Below are 24,632 nucleotides of genomic sequence, written 5' to 3' on the forward strand. Positions count from 1 at the left end.
AGAATACAACTTTGGAAGTGATGTAATGTGTTTATTGCATTGTGGTCTTGCTTTTCCAAATTTTTTCAGACAAATACTGTACTGATTAAATGAAAATTGTATGATCTGGTATTGTACAAAAAAAAAAAAAAAAATTGTGTTTGTCCCTTCTAATAATTTTGGACGAAAGCTGTGCACTAACGATCAGATTGTCGTACGATCGCTTCGATAGCTGTGTTTTTCGTCCGATTTTCTGATCGTGTGTAATAGACTTTAGTGCAAAAACAGTAGGCACCTAATACACTTCACAATATACAGTATCACTCCCATTCCGCACATCCTCCATCCCCATTCATGTTATTTAAAGGGTTTGTGCATTTTCAATGTTGCCTTTGAAATCACATGAAAAGACACACTGTTTGGTACTTTTTAATTTTTTTTACATTAGTTTGCCTATTATCCCTAAAAATGGCCAGTATTTACGAAGATCCCCCATGCCACCCCCCACCCCCATAAACTTCAGTGGGACTCACCTCTAAGTTTTGGTTTGCCAAAGTTTCCATAAGATATGTAAAACCCTTTGCAAAGTCAGCCTGGGCAGATTCACCCATCATTACTGCTGTTTGTCTTGCCATGCAAGAACACTTAATGATCTGATTGGTTACTACTGGCAGCAAGAACAGATCTTCCTTCAGGGATCTGTGAATCGCAGGTGATGCATTTGTTAGTTGTCCAAATGGTTAAATTAGGCCATAACTCAAAAGTGAAAGCACTGCTCATCCCCTTCCTCCCTATCACTCCTAAACTTTTTGCAACCTTTTTTTTTCTTTTTTACCGAGAGTTATTTATTATTATTTATTTATATCAGGTACTTATATAGCGCCGTCAATTTACAAAGCGCTTTACACATATTGTACATTCACATCAGTCCCTAACCCTCAAGGGGCGTACAATCTAAGGTCCCTAACTCACATTCATACATACACATATTAGGGCCAATTTACCTAACGGCATGTCTTTGGAGTGTGGGAGGAAACTGGAGTACCCGGAGGAAACCCACGCAGGCACAGGGAGAACATGCAAACTCCAGGCAGGTGGTGCCAGGGTTGGGATTCAAACCAATGACCCTGTACTGCCAGGTGGAAGTGTTAACCATTTAGCTACTGTGCTGCCCATACTGCACGTGATTCACACAGGAACCGCACCGCATTATTATGAGGAACTCCCACTCCTACTCCTGTTTTTACTGTGGAAATATCTAGCACATGTAAGAGGCCATGGTCTGACTCCTGCAAATAAAATATTTTTAGTTTGGGCTGACCCTCTAATGGTACAAGGTGTGAGCGGTGCTGAGAGCTCAGGTGCAGAGATCTATTTGCTTTACCCCCTAAAAATATGGCTGGAGACTCAGCCCATCAGCTGGTGACTACAGCGCGAGTCCCACAGATTTTCCTTTTATGTGGAAAGCCTAATAACCTGATGCTCTCTATAACAGCCTTTGTCTCCCACGTGTCAGGAAAACTTGCTTCTGACATATGAATAAACAATAAAGTCTTTCTTGTACTTTTTTAGCAAGAATATAATCATTAGAAGCACACGAGGAAGGCTGCATTTAATTACAGCCATCCTACAGGGAAAAGCTTTGGGTCAATTGAAACCAAACCAGTAGTGATTATCATTATGTGATCACAACGTGCAATCAAACAAAACAACCAAGTAGGATGAGAGGAGAACAGCTTGGGATGTTTAGGTTCCTTTATTCTAAGAAAGCTTATCTTTTCCTATTCTATCCTTTTCTGCTGCCCTTGCGGTCATTTTCTTTCATGTATAAGCTAACGTCATTTGATTTCTTGCATATGCTGTTGCCTTACAATGTAAATTCTTTCTAAATAGAGCTTCAATCTAAACGATAACCAATAATTAGGCTACAATACAGGAGGTTTCAAAAACGTTATATATACTGTAACTGGGGTACAATTATTTCCGGTTTTCTGGCAATTTAACTTTCAGGAGAGTGGGGGGTGGGTTGGGGTTCTGATAATTTGTAAATTAACATCTTTTTACCTGCCAATGCCCTCAAAGGTTTTTCACACTACAGTCCGTGTCAGGTGATTAAACATCCACCTATAGGTGTATGTCATATTTATTTTCTTTTAGAGAGCTACATATACTCTGCTATGCAAATACAACCAACTCCTGAGGTTGTCTCTTCTGGCGATCCCCATTCCTGCTTCACAGTTGTTTGTCAAAATGATGGAGTGTCAGAGGTGTGGTGAGAGTGATCCCAAGCTAACAACCACAGAAAGTACTTATGAATATATGAATACCCTGGTATTTGGGGGTACCTGGTCACACTACTAGGAACAGGGGCGGACTGGCCATTTGGAAAACGCGGGCACTGCCCGAGGGCCCGGGGTCAGTAGGGGGCCCCGTGAGATGCCCCTGGTACCTTTTTCATAGGCTTTTTTGAGTTTGGGCGAGGACACAGGGGCCCCATGATCCCCTATTGCCCGGGGGCCCCATGAGTTGTCAGTCCGCCCCTGACTAGGCAAGAAATTTAATTTCACCTACATCACAGATTTGCTTTAATATTGCCTTAGACTTCTATGGTTTGTCTTCCAAACCAGCCGTTTTTAGCCTAGATCAGATCTCATCTGTAATACATGCCCTGACCAACTACAAAGCCAGTTATGTGATCAAAATTTTCAAACCTGTTCAACTGATCGATTGCTGTTGTTTTCCCTCAGAAACCCATCATTTAAAGGAGAAATATAGGAAAAACTGTTTTTTTTTCCATTTTGGAAAGGGAGGGTTATGACCCCTTTCATTTTTTTGCCAACTGTGTCCCATTGGGAAGATTTACCCTTACTTCTTGTCCCGCAGCCAAAGCAGCAAGTGGGTGGAAATCCCTGAAATTTAAGTGAATGCCTTGAAGCCCCCCAAGGCACCAGAACTTGTGTGCCCATTGGAAGATCTCTCTGTTATTACTTCTGTGGTGAGAACCCAGAGTTTGTGATTTTCTTTTACTTTCTCTTTCGATGATAGCAATAAAAAGGACAAATAGAGAGTGCAAGTCTCCCTAACAGGGGCACAGGCAGCAAAAAAAACCTGACAGGTGTTGTAATCTAGCTCCATTCTATCCAAAACTAATAAAAAATGTTTTTCCTCTAGTTATACTTTAAGCTTGCTGCCAGAAGCTCACCCTGTCCCCATAGACTTAAAACATGTACATTGTTAGAGAGCAGGATTTCGGTGAAAGTGCATGTTTGCCCCTAAGAATGAGGATCTGCAGCTGTGGGTTGCTGGCCCCAGAAAAATGTGTAGTCATCGATATGAGCAGCTATCTCTGGAAAAATGACCAGCCATGAAAAGGCAGCAAAAACAAAAAAGGGCACAAAGTCTAGTGCATTATCTTAAGGCACTTTATTCAAAAAAAAAAATTAAAATTATACTCACAAGCCCAGTAGGCTGAAAGCATGTAAGCACAAGCACAAAGTACATAAATGTGGAGTGTGGCTTGACCTACTACTATTATTTAGTGGGGTGAGGTAGCATGGGACACCAGCCTTAGCTCTGAGGAAGGAGGCCAGTTTCCTTGAAATGTGTCAGCTGGCTTTGTCATCCATTTACCTGCTGGGATGGAATAGCGGACGAATGTACTTCGTGCTTGTGCTTTCATGCTTTCAGCCTAATGGGCTTCTGAGTATAATTTTAATGGAATTTAGAATAAGATAATGCATGAGGCATTTGCACCCATTTTTTGTTTTAGCTGCACTTCGAAGAGGGCTGCACTGCCTATCTTCCGGTGCGGGTTGCCTGATTTTGGTCCATGTGTGGTTTAGATGGGGGGCCTTCGCCATTTTTGGGTGCTAAAGTGTTGAGTTTTTACTACTTTCTACTTTTTATGGAAGGGCAGCTGTCTTTAGAAGGTCAACCAGTCATGGGGGCAAGTATTTCACAGAGAACTGCTATTCATGAATGGGCAACTCTGTTCTTGGGAGAATGTCTAGTCATTAATAGGCAGCTGTCTCTAGCAAAAGGGAAGGCTGAGGATGAAAGTTGGCTAGTCATTAATATGAATCTCTGTCCAGGAGTTATGGGTGGGCAACTGTCTCTGGTAAAACTGCTAACCATGGATAGACACCTATCTCCAGCAAAATGAAAAGTAATTGTGCGTGGGAAGCTCTCCCTGAGGAAACAGGTTAGTCTTGGATGAGCAGATATCTATGGCTAAGCATGGATAGGCAACAGTATCCAGCAAAACTAGCTGTAGACTAAAGATCTAAAGAATGATAAGCAAGGAGAGCACTGCTATCTACATACAATGTGGTGCATCCTGCCACATACTGTGCAAATTGCCTTATGAGAGGAAGGGAGAAAAAAAGACGAGCATGGATAATGATATTTAAAACACTCTTCCTCACCCAATGGGTTAGCTGTAAGATCCTTGTATTGCATTGGCATGTGGGGTTCAATTCAGGATTTAGTTAAGAAATTTATGAAAGCCAAGGTTGTATCCAAGTTGCACCCATCCAAAGTTGTGTCAAAGCTGAGCTAAAGTTGCATCACAGTCGCACTCCAAAGTCGTACGATTTTGGAATCGTACAAGTGTGAATGAAATCTTAAAAAAGATTGTTCCTTTAAATTCCTTTAGAAAGCCTGTCCTCTCAAACCTGTTATTCTGTTTTTGGTGGATACATTAGAATTCCTTGTTCTGCACGCCTTCAGTAGCCATTATTTGGAGATCCAACTCGCACAAAGCTGGGTGATAACACCCAAAACTCTCAAGGAACAGAGTTGGAAAACATCAGAAGAACTCACTCTAGTGGTATCTAAGACCTATAAGAAGCTAGGGGCTAACCAGGCTCCATGTATAGCTCACTTATGGATGAACCGATCCCTTAAAAATCTAGTATGAGGGAAGTTAATTATGCTTGCATTGCGTTGTCTGTTTATCTTGCCAAAACTATCGCTAAAAGTGTCATGAATATTTACTTTTACTTGTACAACTAAATATTCTGTACATGCAATCATATTGTTATCACCATGTATTGAGCCTGTTCACTAGAGTCTGAAGCACGTCATACAGGATGGCCCAGGTCCAGATCTAACAGCAAGGAAGACCATATGATCCATGCACGTATCTTGTGGGGGAAATGACAGTGGAACCAGCTGTAGTATGGAGACAAATGTTATCTCATAAGTGAAGGAACATGCTGCAACATCTCAACTGACTATGTGGGGATGTAGTTTCTTTGTACACTCCTAAGAAAATATTTTGCGGTGTACGTGATAGACCCTAGAGCTGTTGCAGTTGTTGTCATTAAGCAGAAAAGACATGCTGCACAATGTGATTAATAATTAAATTTAAATTTTTAGTTTGTTTTTTTTTTTTTTCATAACAGGCTTTAGCAAAACAAAAATCTGTATTGGTGCAATTTAGTTTAGTACAGAATCCGCAACTGTTTACAACAGGGGTGTCAAACTCCATTTCATCGTGGGCCCTATCAGCATTATGGTTGCTCTCAAAGGGCCATTTGTATCTGTAAGACTAAATGTCCAGAGCACCCCCCCCCCATTACATCAGATGTCAAGAATCCCATACCCTCTTTACCATCACTGTGCACCCCCTTTGGGGGCAGAGCTGGAAAGCAGAAAGTGCAGGGTCTGGACTGGAGGAGGACCAGAGGAGGAGTGGAGTCAGTTACCAGAGTCTGCTGAATGCTGAGATCAGGGGAGGCAGAGATGAGGGGGTGCTGCATCTGCACTGAGAGGTGCAGGATTTGGCAGAGGAGTTCTATCCTCCTCTCTGCTGCCGACTGCTGAGACAAGGTGGGTGCGGAGACAATGGGGTACCTGCAGGAGAGGTGCAAGGGCCACATGAAATGGCTTGGAGGGCTGGATTCGGCCCACAGACCTTGAGTTTGACACCTGTGGTTTACATCTTCTGCCATTTAGCAGAATGTTGTGTGAAGTTGGGGCTCTCAACAATGTTCCTTGTCTAGACATTTCAAATAATCATTGCAAATGCTCAACTACAAAAATCTTTAGCAAATAAAGTATATCTAAACCCAAGAATAAACATTTAATATATTGCAGCATACCAGTTCTTAGATTTGGTGTATTTGTTTGTTTTCTTTTTCAGGCTAAGTACATTGTATGCAAGGACTGTCCCTTGCCACCTTTTTCCCAGTTGGCACTGTAAAAATGCCAGCCGTTTCCCTATGAATGGGTTTGTGTTTAAAAGGGGGGATCCCCGACATCACAGGTTGGACTTGATAGCTATACTCTCTTATTGCTGCCGTACCCAGGTCCTGCTTGGCTGCACTCATTTGTTGTCCATCTGATGACTGCATTCTTGCCTCGGTTCTTGTATGATGTTAATTAAGATTTTAGAAAGTAAGTGTATGTTTAATTGGAGTCTTTGCGGTTTAACCAACTTCTGAACCTTGCACTCGTAACGCATCCCTGAAACCTGCACTTTGTATAAAATATGCTCTTGAACCCTGCACTCTGTACGTGATGCGTTCCTGAATCCTTCCACACTTTGTGTAAAACTATTTGTAATGGAAGCTTTTTAATTTTTTTTTTTTAATGATTGTGCTGGGGTTTGTGTCCGTGAGACTCTTACTTGTGACACATCAATCAAAGCATATGCTACAAGGAAGTCTGGGTTTTTTTTAACCATGCCCATTAGGCCCCTTCCACTGTTAAGCATGTGGCCACACCGATTTTTGCCATGCCGCGCTGCACAAGCCACAGGTCACTTTTTCCCTCAACTGTCCCTCATTCTGAAGTTCAGAAGTTGAGAGGTATGGCCTAAAGTTTACATAACCAGGCCCAACAAAATGTCCCAAATCCAAGAACCAGCTTCAGTGTTTAGGAGCCTTGATTTATAAGGATGAAATACAAATAATACTGCATGTTTGTGAACTTTCAATGCAACTATGCCATGGAAACATTAATTCTAATACTATTTAAATTGGTGGTTAGTTTTTGTTTTTTTTTCTTACGCTTACCTTTTTCTAAAGTCTTCTAGCCAGTCAAGTGACATTCTGGGTTCTTTTCCTCTTCAAACCTCACCCAATGATAGTATGCCATTCTCCAGTCATGACAGATCCAGGCTCCAGTCTTCACTCTGTTCAACACTGCCACCATCTTTCCTGCCCAATGTTTTGGTTCCCTACAGTCCACTTCAGCAATGGACAGTGTGAGGAGGACAGGCTGAACTGATATTGGCAATGGTACACTATGCATGAGTTAGGAACCCAGGAACAGTCAAAGCAGGTCCAAAACAACGTTTTAATACAGACGGGCTTGTAGATAGTATAGAACAAGCAAAACATCAGCTCACTGGAGTAACTAAACTCAGGTCAGTTCCTGAGTAATAGGATGTCCTCTAATGGGGTCCCCAAAAACAAGCAGCACATTTTTTATGTTCTTTCAGCACTTAGCCTTTTCACCCAGCAGCAGGCTTCCATAACAGAGAGAGAGCCCTGAGCATTGGTCAGCTCAGATATATAAAAGCTTGAGAGTGCCTAAAGCTCTACAAAGTCTCCATGATCCAGGACACAGAACAGAACCTAAAGTGGTTCTAAACTTTAAGGACCCAGTCAAACTAGAATGCCGTGCAGGAATCCCGCTTCCCATATCGGTTTCCCGCACCACATTCAAATCGCACTGCCATTGTGATCTGCAGCAGGTGTCAGGGCAAAGTTAATACCTCCCCAAACACTGGTCACAAATGCAGTGTGTTCACCTGCATTGGATCACATTGTAAAAATGTACCATGCGATTCAGTTGCAGTGTGTTTCCAAAAGTAGTGCATGCACTACTTTTGGTGCAGTGTGGTGTGATTTCAGTCCATTCAGAATACATGGACTGAAGTCACACTGGACAGAACTGCATGTGTAATGCACAGTAATCCTCAGAGCGATCCTGTGCGTTTCACATGCAGTTCTTAGTGGAAATGCATTAAGGGAAAAAACGCCCACCTACTTGTACCCCCTCCATCCCTAATTACTTGACTCCTCTCATGATCCAGTGCTGTCCCTTCTGCAGCCCCACTCCCCCTTCTTACTGTTCTCACAGGAGGCACAGGTAACAGCAGGAGCCATATGCTCCTTCTGCTGTCAGTTAAACTCCTGCGAGGAGTGAGAGGGTGGGGCTTACTGGCGCTGTGTGTGTCTATGGACACGGCTGAGGAGGCAACTGGAGAAGAGGAGGAGCAGACAGAACCGGAGGAGGACTCCAACAGAGGAGGTTAGAGACCACTCTGTGCAATATTGTTGCACAGAGCAGGCAAATGTAACCTCCTTTTTTATTTTAATTTAAACAATTACTTTAATATCACTTTAAGAGTCTGAGTAAACAACAAACTTATTTTCTCCATATCAGTCATAAACCCTGGAGCTCCTCAACATGTTTAGGTAGGAAACCTACCTAGGCAACACAAATACACTATCCACAATCAGGGCCGGTGCTAGACTATTTTGTGCCCTAGGCAAGATCAGCTACTTGTGCTCCTCCCAAAAAAAAAAAAAATAATTTTGAAAAACAGTAGAAAATATTAAATCAACAAAACATGAAACTGCTAAATTTCTTTTAATTTGAAAAAATAAGTGTCATAAGATGCCACCAGCACCAATATTAAAGACAAAATCAGTGTCACGGGTGGACTGTATCTGTGGCTGGCAGTGGCAGGGTGACAGTTGCAGTGAGTGGAGGATGATGGATCCACACTCTGCCTGGGGAATTCCAGCCTGGGATCTGTCAATGGGCAGAGATAAAACATTGTGACAGCAGGCAGCCAAGCCCATACACACAGAGAAAACATTCAAACTGAGCGATCCCACACAGTGACAGATCCGACACAACACACCACCACCAACACTGACACCGATGCCCAGCAGGCACTAGAAGAGCAGGCTATGGGATCATGATGATGTCATCACTCACTGACACATTGCACATGGCTGGGTCATACTCACACAGCGACGAGACATCAGAGTCAGACATTACCTTCCTCCACAGGCACAACTCCTCCTCCACTGATGAATGGGAACAGAAGGGCTGGAACTTCACAGTGATCAGCAGTCGCCAGCCAGCTTGCAGTTAGGGACTGAGTCTGAGAGGAACACTGGATGAAGCAGCAGCTGCTACACTGGCCCTAGACACCCGGCATCATTCTCTGTCCTTCTCTGTACTCTCCTCCTCTCTGCTGCCCCTCCCCTCAGCTGGAGGATCATTCATGATGTGGCGTCCCACACAGATAGAGTGTTGGCCTGTGCTGTGCCCAGGTGCCCCCAGTTGGCAGTGTGCCCTAGGCGGCCTAGTTTGCCTATTGGAAGCACCAGCTCTGTCCACAATCCAGCCAGCCAGTGAGTTTCAGCAGCAACCAATGATGCAACTCTTGCCCATGTGCACAGGAGTTACATGGTCCCTGTCACTCAGGTCTATTCCCTGCATGCCGAATATGAGCCGGATTTTACACTGCATGGTGCATGCATTCATTTACATGAAACACAAGATCGTGGGGTAATTGTATTTTGACAAAGGAAACTACGTATGTCTCTTTTTCAAAAATACTCTAACGCCTAGCAATTTTTGACTGCAGAAGCAAATTTTTCTTGAACTGGGAAAAATCAGGTTTCCTGAACTGTCAGACATGACTGTGCTGTGTGGCAGAACTTTGTTAATCTCAGGACTGCATGAACAGAAATACAAATCCTTTGGCAGGTAAAACATCTCCCTTCATATATTTCATATGTGTATTTAGCTGTTGCACACAGTTCCTCTTTTATATACAAACTATATCTGACTACAGGGTACCATTAAAGACACTAATAATTGTTCTATATGCTTTATTATAGCACCAACATCTGTTGCAAAATCTCTTGGCTCTTTCCCATCCAGACACCAAGACCTTCTGCCCCTCTTACCAAATAAAGACAAGTCCTAACTAAAATATTACCCATTTTTCAGCGGCATTGGGTTAATGAACAATGTTATAAGCCCGTGGGAAAAAAATCTGAAGTGTAGTATGTACAAGTCTGTTCACAATAACCAGACCACATTTCTGGAGTAATGGCCTGCTTCTGCCCACAGCAATAATAAACAGTGGCCATCCGCACATACTGACACTTTTTATTGCTAACGTACATGGGCTTAGAACCTTATAGCTATTCCTCTCCAATATCAGCTGCAAATATGTTTCTGCGTCTGGTCCCGAATTCACTTTCGTTGCATCACAATTGTTTTCTTTTAAAAAGAAACTTTAGTCTTGTTACAATATTTGAGATATATTCATTATATGATCTGTAGAATGTGTAATAGTTTACTGAGTATTGTATTAAAAACCTTGTTTTGTAATAATATACTGTATGTATATGGGGACAGCCATGTGTATGAATTTTATATGTAAGTTATCATTCACACGGGCGTTCTTAAGCATGCGAGGGCTGTGTTTGCCTGCACAGGTGTGAGTAGGGTGCAGCATGGTGTGGCGGGCAGTAAGCACACAGGGGTTTATTTACTAAAGCTGGAGAGTGCAAAATCAGGCTCACTTCTGCATAGAAACCAATCAGCTTCTAGCCTCAGCTTGTTCATTTAAGTTTTGCCAATAAAACCTGGAAGCTGATTGGTTACTATGCAGACGTGAGCCTGATTTTGCACTCTCCAGCTTTAGTAAATAAATCCCACAAAGTCCAAGTTGGGCAAATAAGTTATATTGTGAAATAGTTCAATACAACTTATTCAGGCCCTGCGGGAAGCACGTCCGACCGGAACCACTTATGAATTGTAACAGCGGTCTGAAGACTTGAAGATGCTAACAGCATCTGCAACATACGACCTGGCCAGTCCACACCTAAAAGGGAGGCTTCCTAAAGAGAGGTAGACATAGTCCCTGCTCTTTCCCTCTGCCTCAGGAACCTTTCCTTACCTCTAACACTGTCCCTGCCAGATAAGGATCCTGTCCCCATGTTAGCCACTCGCTAACGGACGCCAGACTCAGAACCTAATAGACTCTTTCCTGACAAAATGGCCATTGGAGTCACATGGGGCACCAGTAACCAATCAGACAGCTGTCTCCTTGTGACTGCAGAAAGTCATAGGGGAACCAAGTTCCTCACAACTTCCTTCCCTTTCTGCTTTGCTGCTTTGGTCGAGTGTCACCTGCAGTGGGAAATACAGACTGTACCTGCCTACACTCTTCCCATCTTTGACAGATGCTTTCCTCGGTATTGAAACACTGTAAGGAATAACACATAACTGCATGAAACATAATTACAGACAGCAGAATCAGTAGAATTTCAAACATAATCAGAGTATTTTGAAGGGAGTTGTCCATGGTTGGATTGCCTTGGGCGGCAGACTTCACTGACCTCCATGGGACTTCTGATCAGGGCCCCAATGCCTTGGGTGGTTGAGGGACAACAAGACCAGCCATACTCCTTTCACCCAGGCAGGTGTCTGCACCCTCAGAAAAGTCCAAAGTATCAGCAGGACTGGTGACAGGGCTGTCCGTAGATACGTTGAGGGTACTCTCCTCCTCAGGATCAGATGGAGCCACAAGACGGGTCCAATGGGAGGCAGATGCCACTCAAAAGGAACTTCCTGTATTGGTGGTCTCAGCCGTCTTTTGACAGGTACACATCTTTGGAAAAGGCTGCTTCTCCACCTGATTGGAGGTGTGTTCTCACTTGGGATCCAGCTTGCCTCTTTCACATTTCAGGTTCACAGCGGCAGTTTGTCCACAACGGTTTCTGCTGCCAACTCTGCATTCCTATCCAGGATTATCCGTATAGCTTTTCTCAGTCAGTCCCACTGCTCCTGCACCCACTCACTGAGCGTGCGGGAAGTGGAGCTTTCTGAGGAGTCCAACAGGAGGTCTTTGGGCAGTCAGACATAGCGTCTGAATATCAAGAAAAATGGGGTATTGGCCCATAGCCCTGTGAACTAAGGTATTGTTTCTGGTGAGTGAGAAATTCACTTATTCGCCTGCGTGTGGTGAAAGCGCACATTATTTGGTCTACGGAATTACATCTTCATGAGACTGTCACTATATACAGTCAGGTCCATAAATATTGGGACATTGACACAATTCTAACATTTTTGACTCTATACACCACCACAATGGATTTGAAATTAAACAAACAAGATGTGCTTTAACTGCAGACTGTAAGCTTTAATTTGAGGGTATTTACATCCAAATCAGGTGACCGGCGTAAAAATTACATCAGTTTGCATATGTGCCTCCCACTTGTTAAGGGACCAAAAGTAATGGGACAGAATAATCATAAATCAAACTTTCACTTTTTAATACTTGGTTGCAAATCCTTTGCAGTCAAGTAGAGCCTGAAGTCTGGAACGCATAGACATCACCAGACGCTGGGTTTCATCCCTGGTGATGCTCTGCCAGGCCTCTACTGCAACTGTCTTCAGTTCCTGCTTTTTCTTGGGGCATTTTCCCTTCAGTTTTGTCTTCAGCAAGTGAAATGCATGCTCAATTGGATTCAGGTCAGGTGATTGACTTGGCCATTGCATAACATTCCACTTCTTTCCCTTAAAAAACTCTTTGGTTGCTTTTGCAGTATGCTTTGGGTCATTGTCCATCTGCACTGTGAAGCGGCGTCCAATGAGTTGTGAAGCATTTGGCTGAATATGAGCAGATAATATTGCCTGAAACACTTCAGAATTCATCCTGCTGCTTTTGTCAGCAGTCACATCATCAATAAATACAAGAGAAGCAGTTCCATTGGCAACCATACATGCCCACGCCATGACACTACCACCACCATGCTTCACTGATGAGGTGGTATGCTTAGGATCATGAGCAGTTCCTTTCCTTCTCCATACTCTTCTCTTCCCATCACTCTGGTACAAGTTGATCTCGGTCTCATCTGTCCATAGGATGTTGTTCCAGAACTGTGAAGGCTTTTTTAGATGTCGTTTGGCAAACTCTAATCTGGCCTTCCTGTTTTTGAGGCTCACCAATGGTTTCCATCTTGTGGTGAACCCTCTGTATTCACTCTGGTGAAATCTTCTCTTGATTGTTGACTTTGACACACATACACCTACCTCCTGGAGAGTGTTCTTGATCTGGCCAACTGTTGTGAAGGGTGTTTTCTTCACCAGGGAAAGAATTCTTTGGTCATCCACCACAGTTGTTTTCCGTGGTCTTCCTGGTCTTTTGGTGTTGCTGAGCTCACCGGTGCGTTCCTTCTTTTTAAGAATGTTCCAAACTGTTGTTTTGGCCACACCTAATGTTTTTGCTATCTCTCTGATGGGTTTGTTTTGTTTTTTCAGACTAATGATGGCTTGCTTCACTGATAATGACAGCTCTTTGGATCTCATCTTGAGAGTTGACAGCAACAGATTCCAAATGCAAATAGCACACTTGAAATGAACTCTGGACCTTTTATCTGCTCATTGTAATTGGGATAATGAGGGAATAACACACACCTGACCGTGGAACAGCTGAGAAGCCAATTGTCCCATTACTTTTGGTCCCTTCACAAGTGGGAGGCACATATGCAAACTGTTGTAATTCCTACACCGTTCACCTGATTTGGATGTAAATACCCTCAAATTAAAGCTGACAGTCTGCAGTTAAAGCACATCTTGTTTGTTTCATTTCAAATCCATTGTGGTGGTGTATAGAGCCAAAAATGTTAGAAATGTGTCGATGTCCCAATATTTATGGACCTGACTGTATATTGTATTCACTTATTTATTACGTCTGATTTATTATGTCTGATATAGGAATATCATTTGTTAGATGAATACTATTTGTTAGATGTTGTGGAGAGTCTTATATCATTATATTTGGTATAGGACCAATATTTGTTAAATGTTGTTGAGAGTTGACTTGTTCTAATTTTTTGATGCGCGGTTGTTCTAGCGCCTACCTATTCACGTTTCTATATGTTCAACTCAATAAAAGCCTACGTGTCCATGCACAAATAGGCTTTTATCAGAGTTTAACAGCAGCAGTGTTTAAGGGCAGTTAAACGTCCCTATCCTGAACGCAGAAGAATCGCGCTCAGGAGAGGAATGTTTTAGCAAAAAAACACGAAATGCCACAAAAACACATGTAAACGTGCCTAGCTGCATTTATCACCTGGGCGTTTATTCATTTCAATGGCAAGTACTCTGGCCAATGAAATCAATAAACGCCTAAGCACTAATCTCGGTACCGCATATACACTCTTTTTTGCTGCGTTTTTCAGCAACTAGGAGAGCTTGGCATCAAAGGGAGCTTAGTGTACATGTAGCCTTAAAATGTTCTTTTTCATTGTCCTCTTGTTCCTCTGTGTTGTTTAGGATTTGACATGTTGCTTATTCTCCTATCGGCTTATTTTAAATACAGTATCTGTAGGATATGGAAGCATTCCCCTAGCTGAGCTCAGCAGCCAACATAGACTAGATAGGTTTGTTAGGGTTTTGGTCTGGGGATGGTATTTTGAACAGCATCCAGAATCAGCAGTGGTGGAGCGGGAGCAATGATAAAACAAACATATCTCAGAATGAGATAACAGAATTTTCTTACCCAACCCAAACTGCAGATTTCTGGACTGACCACTGTTACGTTACCATTGCTTAATGTCACTAAATGTGGAGTACATTACAATAATGAAGATTACGCTTTGGGCTGAAGCTTCAAGTTGCACACAAATTGCTCTTCTCAGGTGCTACAGAACCTGGGAACACCTGACCTAACTTTTTACAGGCTCAGAGTGATTCAGAAGATAGAGAATCCAACTGTAGGGGTATAGCCAATGTGGAAGCAAGATAAATGTTAGGATAAACATCTGATTATTTCAGTAGTTGTGATTTGTGGTAGTTGTGAGAGTGGTTGTGATCTCTGAGTCAGTTTAAAAGTAAACATTTTAATGGTACCGCACAGGACACAAGCTGGATATTCGTAGACTCTGGGTTATAGGATGCTACCTTCAGGTTATTGGACACTAGCAAAGCTTTTGGACATGCCCCCTTGAGCGTACCCTAAGATTTCAGTTTTTTACTAGTGTCCCATTGGTGATATACCTCTCTTCCTTCTATGCTTAAGAGGTTCTTATTTACTTGGAATTTTTAAATCAACTCTTCAATCACCCTCCTCACTGCCTTCTGCTACTACAAGAGAAGCAGTGCATCTAAATCTGTGCAACCTCGGTAAAACCTTGGGAACTTTACCCAGGACCCCACACTATGGGGACAGCCTGTAATGTTGCTTTGGACACTGGATCCTGCTTGGGCTCTCAACACGGTACTTAGTGAAATGTGTGTAGGGTGCTCTACAGATCGAGAATCCTAGTCCATTCCTATGGTTCCCAAATCCTAAAGACCCTTCCGGGGTATGCCCATTGTGACGGGTAAACCCTGGACCCATACAGGGACCAGCCATGTGGAAAGGTAAAACAAGTTTGTCCAGTTATCAGACTGTTACTATAGCCACTTTGCAAGAATGAGACTTAAAGTGGTAGTAAACCTCAAAGGAAAAAAATCGCTAGTATGCCTCACATACTAGCCCATTATAAAAGACTTACCTGAAAACGAAGCCCTCCAGAGGAGCACCGTCACAGCTCCCCGGGGCTTCCATCTTCACCCAGTCTTCCTTCGGGGTTTCCAGGCTGTGACCATTTGATTGGCCGAGCCACAGTGATGTCTCAGGCCATGGCATGGCTCTCTCAATGGACAGCACGCCATTGATAAGGCTTAATAAGGCTTTCCTGTAGGTAAAACATGAAAAATGACTTTACTACCACTTTAAGATCGCCGCCATTTGCAGTACACTTATTAGTATAGTATTTATTTTTATGATCAAAGTCAGGAAACTGGGAATTGTGTTTGGCTTTATTTACTTATTGAATCTTTGAACTTTCAAACTTGGCAGTGCTATTTAGACCATTCAGAGTTTAGACTCAAGTGGATTACTAGGTTTTACATCACACCAGAAGTTGCGCTATTAACAGCAAAACTCACATTCAAAACTGTACTGTTTGCTGTTCTCCTTGCCTCCACCAAGGATCTTGTCCTGGCCCTGAATGGGAGAAACATGGAGCTTGCAATTTGCTGATCTTCCTTTCTGGAAATGATAGTTACCTACCTGCAATCCTGACTTGCTTATCTCAGTGTTTTAATGTACTGACCCAGAACAAGCATGTAAATACGAATTTCTGACTTTTTCCTGATCTGCATATTAGTTCCAAGCCATTGACTTAGAAAGTACTGAGGCCAGTGGTCTAGGTTAACAGCACTATCAAAGAAGGAAAATCAACAATGATAGCCTCAATATTTCACTCAAGACAGGTTTACTTTAAAGTGGTTGCAAACCTCAGACATAAAATATGAATAAAGCATATCCTTCTATAGTGTGTTCTTTTCTCAATCCAGGGCGCTAAGTGTCATTTCTGCCTGCTGTGTTCCTCTGCTATCAGCATGAATCAATTCTGACAAGTTTTCCTGACACCAAGAGAAAAATGGTGACGGGGAGGGATCTCCAGCAGATTGACAGCCTCAGCTCTGTTCCTGTGAGCTGTGTGAAGGAGGATGCGTCTTATCCCTCCAAACAGCTCTCAGAGCTCTCCTGACTGAAATATGCAGTGTGTAATTTCAGCTCTCCAACCCCTTTTTTCTGAAACCTCAGACAAGCTTTGTAAATTCAGCACCTTGAACAGCTTTAGAGAAGCGGTGGCTTTATATAAACAGATACAACTTGTGTAGGAGCATTTGTTTCATCTCTGTGCATCACCTATCAGTTTATGTATACTACCACCCTGCATGAAGGTGTGTTGTTTTTTACACTCTTTGCACTGAATGTGTGCCATATAGTAATCAGCTCAGTATACACTTCACATCTTACCTTGTTCTATTTCAGGTCAATATGTTTGTGGAAGGATTCCATGATGCTATTATCCTATATGCCATAGCATTACATGAACTATTGAAGAGTGGTTTCAGCAAAAAAGATGGAGATAAACTGGTTCATCGGATGTGGAACCGAACATATGAAGGTACATTTATGCCAGTGTCTTTGTAGTAAGTACTGTGATTTTCTTTTGTTGAAGACTACCAGTACTGTGAATTATGTGCCTGAAAAAAAGGCAAGCAGGATACAGAGGACTAGTCACAAATATTGCCCGTGGTCTCCCTGCAGCTCATCTTTTTCCCATTATTGCCTATGCCTTGTTACATGCCTCTGTGTGGTGTCAGCTGTCTTTCTTTTCAAGAATGTTCTTCCTCATATCAGAGCTGCCAAACTGATGAATGGTGATCTGATGACTGGTGGGGGAAAATGTAAGAAGCAACAGAGGAAGCAGAGAAAACACAGATCTAAATGCCTAATAAACCAGAAATATACTTGTCTGTAAGCAAGAAGAACAAAAACAACCACAGTAATGTCATCACCAAATCTTATAAGACTAGTAGTCTCCAGTAACCTGTAAGCATTCTCTACTCACCAAAATAAAACAATATAAGTGCAGCGCTACAAACAATATTCAAATGACAAAAAATATAAACGATTGTCAGATATAGGAATGTTGAAGATGATAAACAGTTCAGTGAAGGGGGAATCACAGGGCATATAGGTGTAATCCAATCCCAGGAATAGATAAATTGCCTGCTTACCAGAAGCGCAATTTAAATGCGCATGTACAGATTACATGTAGCCGGAATCCCATGTAGGCGCTGCTTTCTAGTACCCAGATGGTCCGTCGGTGGTGGAACGATGCTGGCCTGGTCGGAACACACTGCACCTTGGATCCACACAGAGAGCCTAAAAATTGCTGGGGCTGAGGTATGGGAACTCAGTACCAGGTGCAAGGAGTAAAAATACTCATAGTGTAGTATGTTTTAAAATGATTTATTCAAAACGTAAAGCCATATAAATTTACAAAACACATGCCTGCAGCCTGTAGCCAGTAAATGCAGCTTCAAAAAAAGATGATCCTATACACTGACCAGTAAAAACCATGGATGGGCCGCCGGACCTCCTGACCCGGCGGCGTAACGTCAAGGCGTGCAAAGGCTCCTCCTAGACGCGTTTCGTGTCAATACACGTCCACTGTAGGGGTGATGCCATCACCCCTACAGTGGACGTGTATTGACACGAAACGCGTCTAGGAGGAGCCTTTGCACGCCTTGACGTTACGCCGCCGGGTCAGGAGGTCCGGCGGCCCATCCATGGTTTTTACTGGTCAGTGTATAGGATCATCTTTTTTTGAAGCTGCATTTACTGGCTACAGGCTGCAGGCATGCGTTTTGTAAATTTATATGGCTTTACGTTTTGAATAAATCATTTTAAAACATACTACACTATGAGTATTTTTACTCCTTGCACCTGGTACTGAGTTCCCATACCTCAGCCCCAGCAATTTTTAGGCTCTCTGTGTGGATCCAAGGTGCAGTGTGTTCCGACCAGGCCAGCATCGTTCCACCACCGACGGACCATCTGGGTACTAGAAAGCAGCGCCTACATGGGATTCCGGCTACATGTAATCTGTACATGCGCATTTAAATTGCGCTTCTGGTAAGCAGGCAATTTATCTATTCCTGGGATTGGATTACACCTATATGCCCTGTGATTTCCCCTTCACTGAACTGTTTATCATCTTCAACATTCCTATATCTGACAATCGTTTATATTTTTTGTCATTTGAATATTGTTTGTAGCGCTGCACTTATATTGTCTTATTTTGGTTGGAAGGGCTTGTAGTTCCTTTTTTTGTGCACTTGTCGCTCACTGGAGTGCGCTCACTTTTTTCCATATTTTATATTCTCTACTCACCATACAAGGTTATGTCTATGGAGACAGTAGGAAAAAGCTGATTGAGCTAGGAAGGTGGTGCTGTCTTATTGATGGGGACAGTGGTAGTCATGATAGATTATCTAACCTTTTTGATTACTAAAAAATCTCCATAATAATGACTAGCAGGTTTGAAGGCTTCTACCACAAAACCTATCTGGACAGGTAACTATCAAATTATGTCTTTGGGTACCCAACTCCAAGAGAACTAAAAAATCAACCCTTGCATTGCCCCCCACCCTGCACTGCAAAGCTTAAATTAGGCATGCTCAACCTGTGGAACACGCGGCAAATGTGGTCTGCGACCTCAAACTTATAGCAACCCGCACAGCCCCCTTTTGGGCGCACACCACTTTACTGAATGATTGCTGGTCCTCCATAATCCCAGCATCTGAGAGTGGGATTAATGGTAATCTGGTAAAAAAAAATATTTTTGTGATTAAACAATGGATAAACCTCCAACGGAGATTGGTCCAATGGAAAATGATGATCCTGACTGTTGTTTAAAATATTCATTATGCTATTTAAAATAAAGAATTCTAAATTCTGAACCATTTCATTTCACTATGGCCCATGCCTGGCTACCAAATCCCTTAAGAGGTCCATGCTCTTGAAAAGGTTAAGCACCCCTGGCTTAAATGCTTGTTTAGTCTAGGGCTAAAGGATTAAGGAATAAATACTTACTTTACTCCTCACTCCAGCAGGGACTCTCCAGCAATGTGACCTGTCCTCTGCAGCCTGCTTTGTCAACTACAACCCACTCCAGTTGCACTCCAGCCTCCTAAGTTAATGACCATGGATGGTACTTGATGACACGAAGGCTCTGGCCACAGACTAACGCTTTGGGCAGAGAAGGATAGCCAGAGGAAGCGAGATGCAAGTTAAATGATAGAGTCTTTTCTATTGTCCCCTAGACATAACACGCATTTAACCCTTGCACTGCACAGAATGGGAAGGAGGCCTTTGCAAGGGTGGATATTTGAATTTCTCTGGAGTTGGGCTTTAAGGAATTTGGGCATGGTTAATAGTGAAATTTGGGTCAGCTTTGGGTTGTCAGTCTTGTAGTTTAACCTTCTCAATTCTGCAGATTCTAGAGAGTATACCTAACATTTATTTGGGTTTTAGAAGGCTTTACCCAGACTGGTGCTAACTGAAGAACCCCCTTCTCACTTTTACCCTTTGCAGCATGTCTGGAAAAGTGGATTGAGCTCCTTGCACAGGGTTCTGGGAGTTTCTTTGCCATGCATTCAACTTGGCACACTTATGAAATGTTGCTAAACATTTGTCCACTTGTGTCTTTGATTGCCATGGAGGGACAGTACAAAAAATGCAATTCTGTCATGAAGATAACATGGTTAATATGTATCTAAATGCAAAACTTTTTTTGGAGTATAGAAGATGTCTTTTGTCAATTTTTTATTGCTGCCTTCATCCCGTTGAAGAGAGTTTCCTCTCTATTTACTCTGATGTTTATTACAGGGATAATTGTCTCTGGGACAGAAACTTAGGGGAAATCCAAAACATTAGAGTTTCATTGGAACAAGAGGCGGGAGGAAATCTTCTAATGGGAACATCTGTTCCTGTGACAACTGTCTAAGAAGGAAATCCTCTCACTATGGGAAATTTCCTCTCCAGCACAAGAGATGAAGGGAAATCATCATAATGATACACAGAGTACAAAAAGTAACCTGACAGGGGTTTTATCCCTTCCCTGCCCCGTCCAAAACATAAAACAAAAATATACATGCACATTACAAGTAATATTGTTCCTTATGCCTGGCTAAGCCATACCCAACAGCTTGCAGCTCTAAATCAAGGCATATAAACACATGGAAAGGAGAGATAGGCTTGCTACAGTGTTATGTATTGCAAAAGAATGTATCCTGTGTTTCTTCTTACTCTTTCCTGCAGACTGGTAAATCAAAGCTGATGGCTGTACCTTATATTCAGTGCAGTCCCCAGAGTTAGATACAGTGGAGTTCCAGGCTTTGAAGAAATGTGATGCTTTTTTTTCTAGCATTGAATTGTTGGCATCTGTTTGTGTTATCTCGGCTTTTCAAGTTGTGTAGAAGTATGTGAGCTAGAAGTTTGCACATCAGAAGGGATACTTGGGATGTTAAAGTGATACTAAAGCTAAAAACATTGTTTACCTTAATGCATTCCTTGCATTAAAGTGTTACTAAATCCATGTCCCTGCTTTCACTATATCTGCTCTCCCACAGTACACAGAATATGGAAATGCAATTATTTTAGTAAATATAAACTGCTAAATACCTTTTCTCATTAGCAGTTAGAGCAGTCTTGTGACTTCTATTAGTGTCCAGCTGAGCACTGGTTAAAGTTTGTAGGAGGAGTTTTCATTCTCCTCTGACTGTCCTATGAAATTGCATAACCCCTGACCCTCTGTCTGGACAGTGTTGATTGGCCCTGTGGTGGTCACATGCACCCGCCCAAGAAAAAGAAAAAACTCTTTAGCAGTGCACACCTAACTGAGCATGTGCAGAGTGTCCCTGAGGCTGTGTTCTATCAAAAGATGAAACGGGGAATGTGGAAGAAGGGGAGGATCTGAGTAGACAGGATCAGGCATCCTTTGAACACAATGCAGAGGATTAAACCCTTAAGTTCCACAGTGAGTATAACAAGCATGCTTTACTGCATATACAGACTGAGTTTACTGTTGTGGGTTTAGTAACACTTTAAGGTAAAAAACTTTTTCTATTCGTTTGTACTTCTCCTTCTCTGTGTGAAAGGGAAGAGAGGGGAGAAATGATCTAGTGCTGTGCATGGCTGCATCTCTTCTCCCCTCTTTTCCTCTTCACACAGGGACTCAAACAGCAGCAGGAGCCATTGGCTCCTGCTGTTGTCAATCAAATGCAGTGAGGAGGCTCTGACTATGAATGATGCTCTGGTGGACCTGGTAATCTCAAACCATGCAGAGCTTATTACTAATTTTCATATACTGTAAAAGAACATCTGGGTAGCAGTGACCATAACACAAATTATTTAATGTTAGCTGTAAACAACAAACACATACCGGAAAGATAAAACCACTCAACTTTAAAGGAGCAAATTTTCCAAGGCTGAGAGCTGCTCTCCAAGAATAGACTAGGAGGGAATATTGGCATTGATGAACACAGAACGGAAATGGGAATTCTTCAAAAACACTGTATGTGAACACACTGCAAAATATATTCCCATGGGCAACAAGTTTATAAGGCTAAAAATCAAACCTATGTTGCTTACGGCCAAAGTTAAAAATGCTATAGATAATGAGAAAAGAGCTTTTATTAAATATAAAAATGAAGGAACACTATCATCATTTAATTGTTACAAGGAATATAACAGAATACAGTATGTAAAAAGGAAACACTGTTCAACAGGTAAAAAGTTTTGGGCATAAAATTAGCTAATCTTACATAATTTTGGGGTGCTGAAAACGAAAATGACCCTATAAAATGTTGATTGGCCCTAGTTTCCATGATATATTCACCCATCTAATGACGTAAGCCATTCAAAATTATGATGCAACTTCAGCTGCATATTGCGCAATTGATACTGGTGACCAATAGAAAATTGCATGTATACTGAGATGATGCAATATTAGCCTTTAATTGCATCACTTCACTGCATAAAAGCTGCAGTATCTGTAGCTGATTGTAGTTCGACAGCGTCTTTACATTTCGTTTTATGCTGATATAGGCTACTCAGTAATGCCTCGAACTTGTGTGAATAAAGCAGATAATTTCTGCTATATCTGCGGTGAAATAACTTTTATCTCACAAAAAAGGAGGATAACAGGAATGATTAAGAAAGCCTACAACTTGTATTTTGGCTGCAAGATAGGAGACCAGGACAAGAGCTGGGCACCACATATATGCTGCAATTCTTGTGGGACGGCACTGGAGCAATGGTTGAATGGAAAAAAGGCATCTATGCCTTTCGCTGTGCCAATGATTTGGAGAGAGCCAACAGATCATGTTAGTAATTGTTACTTTTGTATGGTGCCTCCAATTGTAAAAGGGCTAAATAAGAAGAAAAAGTTATCTGTGCACTATCCAAATATTCCATCGGCAATACGTCCAGTTCCTCATGGAGAGGTGCTACCAATTCCTAAAGCACCAGAATCCTTCGTGGTTGAGTCAAGTGAGGAAGAACCTGAAGCGTGTAGTCACGTGCAGTTGTAAGAGATAGCCCTTTCCTCGAATACAAGAGAAAAGCCAAGAGAAGCAAAACCGACACAAACTGAAGACAAAACTAGTGAGAATCCTAAGTATTAAAATGATTCAACTTAGCTTATGGCTATAATTTTTTTTGGTAATCCTATGCAATATATTATGCCATTTAGGCTTTATGTAGTCAATATCACTTGCTTTATATTTGTGGAAAGACATCTATCTATATAATTATTGTGCATTATGTAGTCATTACGCCTATAGTAGAAAACTTTCCGTTTACAGAAAAACTAGAGCCAATTGACAAATTTAATTGTTATATTTGAACTCAGAATGTGAAATTCATTAAGAAATGGATCCTTTTGTTTCCAAAACTGGCAAAAAATAAAAATTTGTTGAACAGTGAAATCAGGGCTGCAAAAATTCAAAACAAGAGAAAGATTGCAAAAGATAGCAGGACAAACCTGAAAAAAAATCTTCAAATATATTAATAGTAAAAAGGTCCGGTCCGAGTATGCATGCCCTTTACAAAATAATCTGGAGTGGGTGACTGGGGACGAAGAGAGGGCAAATACATTAAACACCCTCCTCAGCTTTGTGTATACAAAGTAGAATGGGGGAGCTCTTGTCCATAATAGGGATATAGACACAGCCTCAAATGATCCACAATGGCTCATGATTGATATGGTGCAGAAATATTTAGACAGAATAATGGTGAATAAAGCACCTGGACCGGATGGTATACACCCACGGGTCCTTAAAGAATTGAGCTCTGTCATTCCAAAGCCATTATTTCTAATTTTTAGGGACTCTTTAATGACTGTCATAGTACCACTCAATTGGTGTAAGGCCAATGTGGTGCCAATATTTAAGAAAGGGGTCAAAGTCTTTACCAAGTAACTATATACCTGTTAGTTTAACTTCTATAGTTGGGAAGATACTGTAGAGTTTAATAAAAGACCACATAGATGAGTTCTTGCTGGAAAAAAAATATTTTGAGCAACAGGCAGTATGGATTCATGAAAAACAGAAGTTGTCAAACAAATCTAATTTCTTTTTATGACAAGGTAAGCAAGACCTTAAACAAAGGGGTGGCGGTGGACGTGGTGTATTTTGCAAAAGTGTTTGACACAGTTCCCCACACAAAGCTAATGTGTAAGGTAAAGTCTACAGGCTTGAAAAAATCATTTTGTAAATGGACAGAAAAATGGCCAAAAGACCGAATTCAGAGAGTAGTGGTTAATGATTCATACTCTGAATGGTCTGGGGTTGTTAGTGGTGTACTACAATGTTCAGTGTTGGGACCCTTACTTTTTAAATATATTTAGAAATGATATAGGGTCTTGGATTAAAAGTGTATTTTCAGTCTTTGCAGATGACACCAAGCTGTGCAGTGGAATAACGTCCTTACAGGATGTCTCCAAATTACAAGCCGACCTCAATGCACTATTTAATTGGGCAAATATGTGTTAAATGAGGGTTAATGTTGATAAATGTAAAGTTGAGGTTTCCAAAATCAGCAAAATCCTCTCTTGTATTAAAAGAGGTATAAAGAGAGAGATATCATATTACCCCGGTACAAATCATTAGTAACACCTCATCTGGAATATGCAGTTCAGTTTTCGGCACCAATTCACAAAACCGATATCGCGGAACTGGAGAGAGTGCAGAGG

At 41.8% G+C, this 24,632-nt stretch overlaps 1 protein-coding gene across 2 annotated transcripts in view; it reads left to right on the forward strand.

The window, feature by feature from the left end:
• Positions 1 to 24,632, forward strand: part of NPR3 (natriuretic peptide receptor 3) — a 172,919-nt gene that overhangs the window by 101,116 nt on the left and 47,171 nt on the right. For both annotated transcript variants that reach the window (XM_089689456.1, XM_089689455.1), the window contains exon 4: positions 16,859 to 16,994. In XM_089689456.1, the coding sequence (XP_089545582.1) occupies positions 16,859 to 16,994 (136 nt within the window). The remainder of the gene's footprint in view (positions 1 to 16,858; positions 16,995 to 24,632) is intronic.

Source organism: Staurois parvus, unplaced genomic scaffold, assembly GCF_062004578.1.
Source record: "Staurois parvus isolate SC_StPar_1 unplaced genomic scaffold, SC_StPar_1.0 ptg000475l, whole genome shotgun sequence".
Taxonomy (NCBI): Eukaryota; Metazoa; Chordata; class Amphibia; order Anura; family Ranidae; genus Staurois; species Staurois parvus.